General features: G+C 28.1%; 1 protein-coding gene across 1 annotated transcript; it reads left to right on the forward strand.

The window, feature by feature from the left end:
* The first annotated feature begins 492 nt into the window (after positions 1 to 492).
* On the forward strand, positions 493 to 1,902 carry LOC131173285 (putative receptor-like protein kinase At3g47110). Its single transcript, XM_058135384.1, has 4 exons — positions 493 to 875; positions 978 to 1,373; positions 1,536 to 1,590; positions 1,679 to 1,902. The coding sequence occupies exons 1-3, from the start codon at positions 764 to 766 to the stop codon at positions 1,547 to 1,549; spliced, it is 522 nt and encodes a 173-aa protein (XP_057991367.1). The 5' UTR covers positions 493 to 763; the 3' UTR covers positions 1,550 to 1,590; positions 1,679 to 1,902.
* The last annotated feature ends 7,020 nt before the right edge of the window (positions 1,903 to 8,922 follow it).

Genomic DNA, 8,922 nt, shown 5'->3' on the forward strand with positions numbered 1-8,922 from the left:
AATTAGGGAAAAACCACATGCAAACAATATTGAAAATCCAATCTCTAGAATCAATTTATTTTTCATTGAAATTAGATATAAATCCTCCAAACCTCTTAAATAGCAATTTAAATTTAAATCCAATTTAAATCCAATTTCTATAATCACTTTATTTTTATTTTTATTGAATTTAGATTTAATTTCTCTCAATTTCATAAATAGATATTTCAAATTAATTTTTTGGGTAATCTAGTTTAATTAATTTTAGTTAATTGATTGATCTAGTTTTAATTCCTCAAATACCAATTTTAATTCCAAATTTCATTTTACATCTTTAATTTTTGTCTTAATTTTAATTTTTAGATTTTATTTTTAATATCTTTTAATTTTTGTCATTCTAATTTGCTTATACTTTTATTTCCAATTTAAGCACAATTCCCTGTGGGATCGATATCAATTTTTAAAACTATACTACTGTGACCCGTGCACTTGCGGACACCGTATCACATCGAAATCTTGTCAAGATAATAACATCTTGTTCAAGTATTGATTTCCAAGGAAATGACTTCAAGGCACTTGTTTATGAGTATATGCCAAATGGAAATCTAAACAAGTGGCTACATCCAGATCATTTAGAAATTGATGAACAACCAAGTCTAAGCCTTCTGCAGAGGTTGAACATTGCTATAGATGTTGGGAATGCGCTGGATTATCTTCATCACCATTGTCCAAAGCCAATCATTCATTGTGATCTAAAGCCAAGCATATTCTTCTTGATAATGATATGGTTGCTCATGTTGGAGATTTTGGACTTGCAAAGTTTCTCCCTCAACTCATTAATCCAACTCAGAGCAGCTCAATTGGAGTTAGAGGAACAATAGGCTACACAGCTCCAGGTGATTATGACCCTTGTTCTATCATATATATATGTTTTCTCTCCTTCATATTTCTCTACAGTTAATATCTATTTATCATATTGTTTTTCTTTCCTTTTGTAGAGTATGGATTAGGAAGCGAGGTATCAACAAGTGGAGATGTTTATAGCTATGGAATCCTATTATTGGAAATGGTGACAGGAAAAAAACCAACTGATGATATTTTTGTGGAAGGTCTTAACCTTCACAACTTTGCGAAAATGGCATTGCCCAACCAAATGTTGGAGACCATTGACTCAATTCTTTTACAAGAAGATGGAGGAGTGATTAACAGTCAAGGTCCAGCACTAGCAAGAAATGACAGCAAAATTGAATGCATAATTGACATCATCAAGGTTGGGATAGCATGTTCCATGGAGTCTCCTCAAGATAGAATGGACATCAGCAATGCAGTCAATGAGTTAAATTCCATCAGAAACAATTTTATCCCAAGTACAATGGGACTTTCTGTATATAGAGGTAAGTATAATTCATATTAATTCTTCTAATTAACACTGATAATAGATTTCTATATTCTTTGATGAATAAATTAATATATTATTTATGATTTTTCTCTCTTAAATACTAACTATGTATTTATTTAATTGATGGTTCTCCTTGCTGTTATGGATTAACTTGCAGGACTACGAAGTTGAAGCTTCAAGTCGATCAAAGAAGCTAAAAAAGCCCAACTTATGTGGGTAAAGGGGTTTAAAATTTTTAAAGAAATTTAATAACATTAAGGGGGAAAACAACTGATAGTGATCATGTGCTCTGTTTTGCAGTTGTATGATGAAAACAAATGCTTTGGGCTGCAATTTCTTCAATATTAATCGAAAATGGTTGTGGAAAACTGTTGCTTTATAATTAGCGCGGAGGCTCTTCAACTTGGATGAGTAGTGTTGGGTTGTTACGTTTGATTAAAATAAAATGAAGTGTGAGCTATGTTAAATATTGTAAATTATGTTCTTCATGTATAATTAATTGGAGTATTTAACTACTCTTTTTTCTTCTTTATCTTTTGCAATTTTTTTGTCCAAAAGTATCTTATTTATTTATAATTACGATTAATTTATATACATGATCAAACTAATTTCTTTTTCTTGAGAGATTAGTGTATTTCTCTATATGATATTGCTGAATGCATAACACAATTTTAATAATATAGGAATGTTTTTCAACAAAGTAAATTCTGATTAACTAAAAGCTATCCATAGCCACACGCACGCCAACTCACGCACATTGCTTCAAATTACCATAATAACATCCATGGCACTTTAACAATTATGAATGCAACATAAAATGTGCCTATTGTTTAACTATATAGATACATATTTATAAGTGATGCATGGGCATGCTTGAACATAAAATAATATCGAAATTACAATTAAAATTAATATTCTACTCACTGACTCAACCGAAGTCACTGTGGTGGCTGAGCGGAGGAGGAAGGCTGTCCCGGCTCACCTGACAGTTTTATTACCAATATTTAATTCATTTGACTCAATACAAACTAAAGAAAAGACTAAAGATGTCATAAGTCGTATCGAAAATCCGACAGAGTCTCCCCTATACCTAGAACCTACCCAACCTGCAAAAGGGCTTAAAACGCACTTCTATATTCACAAACCATATACCCACAACTCAATCACATCACACAGCCCATCCTGGGCCCATCCAAACAGTCATCAATCATAATATGTAAAATTACAGTTTAGTCCTCATAATTTAATCCTTTTGCAAAAACTATCAAAATGAGTTCTAAAAATTCTAAAACTTTGCCCTGCGGTTCTTAGCATCATTACTAAGCTAACGCGAAAGGAATTATAATTTTCTAAGCTATCACGAATATTTTATGAATTTTTAACCCAATTCAAGCATTAGATAATTAAGAAAAAGTAAGGTTCGGGTTTACCTATGCCGATTCCGACCCCGGGGACGCGCTCGGGACGTCTGACAAAGGTAGGTTAGCCAAAATCTAAATTCGATTCCAAAACTTTTTCGGTAGCCGGTCTGTCTGGCTCAAAATTTACAGACCTGGGCAATTGTTGAATTTCGGTGAATTGAAGGTACCTACACGAAGCCCACAATACGGGGGTTAGTACATTATTTTTATGGAATTTTCTAAGCTCATTTAATACTCAGAAAAATACTACGAAGTTTCATGGGACCCACCGAAAAATGGTGTCGGAAAATTTTGAAATTTATATTGTCGTGAAGCTCTCGACGAGTGGAGTACTTCGGTATTCTCAGTTTTCCCGTGGGGTTCACGGTTTGTGAAAAATCTAGCCCAAAAGTCAAAATGGGTTAAAAATTCCCGAACAAAAATTGGGCAAACCGCTCGATAGATTTTGGTGTTCTTGGTGTCTATGGAAAGCTCTCGAGGTGTAGATGGTGTTTGACACAAGACCCTACCCAAACAGTGGCCAAATCGATCGAATTTTGGCCGGGAATGTGAAGCGTCGCGTCGCACAGGGGAGGAGTTCGCGTGCATTTTCCGGGCGCCTGGAGTGTTGGCCGACTGTGAGGAGGCGCTGGAGCAGCACGCCGGCGAGGTAGGGAGGCTGGGGAGGTGACGGCGCGGCGTGGGGAGGAGGGAGGAGAGAGAAAATGGGAGGGGAAGGAGGGACGTCGGAAGCGCGGGAGGGAGAAAGAAGAAGAAAAAGAAAAGGTCGATCCGATTCGACCGGTCCAATCCGGTCCGGTTCAATTCGGTCGATCCAATTCGGGATACAAAATTTTAAATTTTTACTCTGCCTTGGGACCAGAAACGATGTCCAAAAATTTCGAAAAAATTTCAGAAAACAAAGAAAAATTTGTAGAGTTCAAATATATTTTTAGTTTTGACACGTGGTATTTAAATTAATTTTTAAAAATCATCAAAGTTTTATATTTTCAAAAAATTGAACCCGATTTCTAAAATCTGAAAAATTTCAAATAATTTCCTAAAATTTAAATAAAATAAAATATTAATATTTACCCATAAAATAATAAATTTAAAAATTAGGGGTATTACAAAGATAATTACTATTATATTTTGTATAAATAATTTATCTTAAATTTTTTTAAACAAAATTATAATACTATGTAATTTTATACTTTAAATTTATATTCTATTTTCATTTAATACAACTTTTATCTTTTATTTTCTTAAAAAAAAAAGATGTGGGTGTCTAATAAAATACAAAAAATTTTAATTTAAGAAAATAAATTTAATTTTAAATATATAGATCATAATAATTTTATTTTTATAAATTAGGAGTTATTTTAATTTTAAACATATAAAATTATATTAAAATTTTTTAACCATATTAATTTTTTTTAAATAATTCTCCCCTAGCTACCTTCCCTCCGCCCTTCTGCTGACAACTGAAAAAGCATTGATTGACACTTTTTTACGTACTTTGCATTATCACTATATTTATAGATTATTTTAATTGCATGACGCTTGATCAAAAGGTAATTTTTATTAATTTAATTATAAATTTAAAACTTAAATTGATCAACTTAGTTCAAATGAATTATTTAAATCGTCAGGTTACTCTTTTAGATCACTTGAGTTTGAATCATTTTAAATTTTATATAAAATAAAATTATTTAAAACATTTCAAATTTTGTATGAATCGAAATTAGATTATAAATATTTTTTATTAAATAACTTCAAATTAAGTTTAAGGCCGAATCAAAGTCATTTTATATTATATCCTGGTTTGCTTTTTCACGCGGAGCACTTGCACTTTATTCGTTACTAGCCGCAAGTCAAGCTATTAAATATTAATTATTGTTTTTAGTCTAATTACTTTACATAATTTCACTAATAAAGGCCAAATTATGGCAGACTTCATTGCCTATTTGAAAAGAGTTAGACCGTAAAATAATTAAGTATATTTTATCTTATATTAATTTAGAATAAAGTGTTTGTGTTATATATAAGATTTATATAAAATTTCTCTTATTTTTTGATAGAGTTAAACTCGATCTATTTTCTTTACATAATAATAAAGAGAATGTGTTATCAGAAGATAATGCCAACCTACTATACCAAAAGGTGATAAATTGATAGAGAATTTAAATTCCAGCTATTTAAGTCATGAATTATTTAGGTTTAATTCTTTTAGTATGTTTAAATTAAAATATTTTTAATTATATATTTATATTAATTATTTTTGAATTGCTATATAAAAGAAAATTTAAATGAGATTTAAACCAAATTTTGAATTGAATATTTTGAATAAAAAATATTAATTACATTTGAATTCGAGTTTGATTGATTTGAGTTGCGGGTAATTTAAGTTCAGTTCATCATAATTACAGTCATAATTAATTAATAATCACATAAGCTTGCACACTCAATCTCATTATGAAACACATGAGCATGTACATAAAGCAAACTCTGCTTTTGGCTAACAAACATTATTTACTATTAAAGCTATATATATATATATATATATATATATATATATATATATATATATATATATATATATATATATAATTTGTATCACCAAAATTTCCCAATATCAATTTGATTAACTCCATCATTACAACTCTAAAATTAAAAGACAACGGGTAAAACTAGGCAATAAATCTACTGGTATAAGCTTACCCATATAAACTTTGCTCCTTTTGCTGCTTCACTTCAAATTTCAACTTCATGATCTTATAACAAGTTAATTGATGAACGAAAGAAGAAAAGTTAAATAAATCCATTATCAAATAACTTTAAGGGCTCATGTTCAAGTATCAAAATTAATTAATTTAGTACTCAAATCATACCACTGCTAGTTTTCAGGAGAACAACAAGATTAATAATAATAATAAAAAAAAACTCTTCTCCGTAGGTATTATGAACATTTTTTCTTTATGTTTCTTCTTAAACAATTTCGTAAACAAGCACTAAGTGCAATTGGAAGCAATGAATTACTTACTTCCGTGCGTGGAGATGCCTGTTCTATCTCGCATATAATTGTTTCTGATTGAATGCAACTCATGGACTGCATCACTTATGACCATTCTATCTTGAGGAGACTCCATGGAGCATGCTACCCCAACTTTGATCATCGAAATTAAGCATTCAATTTTGTAGTCATTTCTTGCCTCTTTTGGACCTTGATTCCTATTTAATCTTGCTTCTTCTTGAAACAGAATAGGATCTACAATCTCCAACACATGATCCACCAGTGCCATCGTTGCAAAATTGTGAAGGTTGAGACCTTCTACAAAAATACCATCTTAAAAATCCAGACCTTCTACATACTTAAATTTAATTTTTAACACATACTTAATATTTCATAAATATTAAAAAGAGAAATATACATTTATAGAAATCTTTATGCATTATATTACTTCAAAACTTTCATATAAAATTTTAAAAACACTATTAAAATTTATTAAATATAACTTAATAAATATTAAAATTTTATTTTAAGTAATTAAAATTTAATTAATTTTATTTATTTATTTATATTAATAGGTGTTATATTTAATTAATATTTAATAAATTTAGTTAATTTTTAATAAGTCAGTGGTTGAACTACTAATCCATTCGCCCAGTCCATTCGCCGAATCAATCTCTGAGCTAGATTTAATAACATTGCTTGCAGGTTAAGATCCACAGAAAAATTTCTCGAATGTTATTACTGTTTAAATTGATATTTAATTTTAAGTAAAATTTTTAATTAGTTTATATAAAAATGTTTTTTAATTATTAAATATGAAAATCCATTTATAATATATAAATTTTATTAAAAATAAAAATTAATAATAGGAATATGGATTAAAAATTTCATTTTAAAAATCATCATAAAAATTTTAATGAAAATAAAATTTTACATTCTATCGCAGTTTGTTCCATCCATTCCTACTTTTAAAATTATTGTAAATACAATAATTACATTTTAAAAGCTCAGTGCTCTATTGTTGAAGTTAATTCGAACACGGTTGTCGCAATGAGACTTCAGCGTCAATGAAACCGAAGAAACAACACAGTAATTTAATCAACCATACCATCTCTTGACTTTGCTTTCAGATATACAAGAACAAGAGACTTTTCCTGTGCACATGGGATGGACCCCTATTTAATTCTGCTCTGTTCAATGAAGAGTGTTGGTAAACGAAGGGAGATGTGAAATGGTTGAACGCATGGACAACCGTAGTAGACGCGTCAGGGGAAGACCATCATGTTGTAGAAAATGGTTCCAAGTGGGGGTGACCTTGTCTTGTTGCTCAAGTTGAGGTAGACCTTCAAATTAAGAGGATTCGCAGACGAGTAGGTAAGGATAGCCCACGGAATAAATTTAATACCTGTTAAAATAAAAATTCATATTTAAATTAATATATTTTAATAAATTTTAATATGAAACTTTAATCTAATTATTTAACTTATTTTTATATAAAATTAAACTTATATTAAATATACTGGTTAAAAATAATCTATTTGGCATGGAAATGTTAAGTCATTTCTTTTTCTTAAACTTAGGGTGTTTAACACGTTGTTTATTTTATTAAATTAGGTAATAATATATATATATATATATATATATATATATATATATATATATATATATATATATATATATATATATACCTGAGTGAGTAATCAAACTCTGTAATATTATCACAATTATTAACCAACAAATTTGTTTTCCTAGTCAATCAGCCTTTTGAATTCTGCAATCAAAGTATAAAAGTGATTTTCTTTTATTGTATAAATTCCCTAATCTCAATATGAATTATTTTTAAAAAAAATTATGAATATATATATATATATAACAACCTAATTCATACGAACAAAATGCTACGATAATAGAACTTTTTTGTAAAGGGAGAATTAATCTATACTCAAATTAATCTATTCTATTTATATTTCATATAATAAAATCTTATAGGCTTAACCACCAAAAATTGTAAATATTTTTCAATTAAAATAGTAATTTTTTATTAAAAAAAATTTTTTACTTCCAAGTTAAAATTCATATCGATCAATTCAATTTAAATAAATCATTTGAGTTGTTAAATTAAGTCTTAATTGAACCTTTAAATTTTTAAATTATTTGAATTTGAACCATTTTCAGATTTTATGCGAATTAAAACGAATTACAAATCATTTTATATTGAATAATTTCATATTAAAATTTATCGCCTATAACTATATTCTGGTTTGCTATTTCACATAGAGCACTTGCACTTCATTTAGTCTAATTAATTACTGTTCTTAGTCTAATTATTTGTTACTAGCTCTAAATCAAGCTATAAGTATTAATTAGACTTTTTGTCTACGTATTGATATATTATTTAATTGAATAAAAATATAATTATATAGTGTTTTCTATATTTATATTTAATTTATTTAAAATATTTTAAAAATATTTATAAAAAGAAATGTAAAAATAAAAAAATAAATACAAAAAATAAGTAATAAATTGAAAATTGATATAAATTAAAAATAAAATGGCAATAAAATGTATATAATTAAATTTTTGTAAGATGAGATTATTTTAGAGATATTTGTGCACATTGTTCTTCGTCTTTTTCCAACTTGCACCTTGGTTACCAAAACATATTACTTAATGTTCTATTGGCTATTTGCACTATGAAATGGCTAGTTTGATTTTAATGTGTCATATTGCGAAGCCAAGGCTCCTTCTTTGGGGGCAAAGTGCCCATTTACTTCCTTAAAAAATTTTTTAAATTTAATTTATTGATAAATATGTTTCATTTTATTTATTAATTTTATAAAATTTAAAATATATCATTTTTATATATTCTATTATAAATATTATATATTTATATTAAAATTTTATATTATTAAATTATATATAGTTAAAAAAATAAAATTACATAATAAAGATGTGTTTTTAAAATAAAATAATATTTTTTATATTTATAATTATTTTCATGTTAAGGGCTATTATTATTGGTGGGGTGGAGATAGACCGGCTACAAGCCGATTCGTCTAGACCGGTTACAAGCCGATTCGTCTAGTAAATCGACTCAGATTAGACTGAATTGGGACAAAGGTTTGGTATCT

This window comes from Hevea brasiliensis, chromosome 14 (genome assembly GCF_030052815.1).
Source record: "Hevea brasiliensis isolate MT/VB/25A 57/8 chromosome 14, ASM3005281v1, whole genome shotgun sequence".
Classification (NCBI taxonomy): domain Eukaryota; kingdom Viridiplantae; phylum Streptophyta; class Magnoliopsida; order Malpighiales; family Euphorbiaceae; genus Hevea; species Hevea brasiliensis.

Excerpts from the sequence above, each read along its gene's own strand:
- LOC131173285 (XM_058135384.1), top strand. The coding sequence starts at position 764 with ATGGTTGCTCATGTTGGAGATTTTGGACTTGCAAAGTTTCTCCCTCAA. Across the intron at positions 876-977 it reads AATAGGCTACACAGCTCCAG|AGTATGGATTAGGAAGCGAG; the intron begins GTGATTATGACC and ends TTCCTTTTGTAG.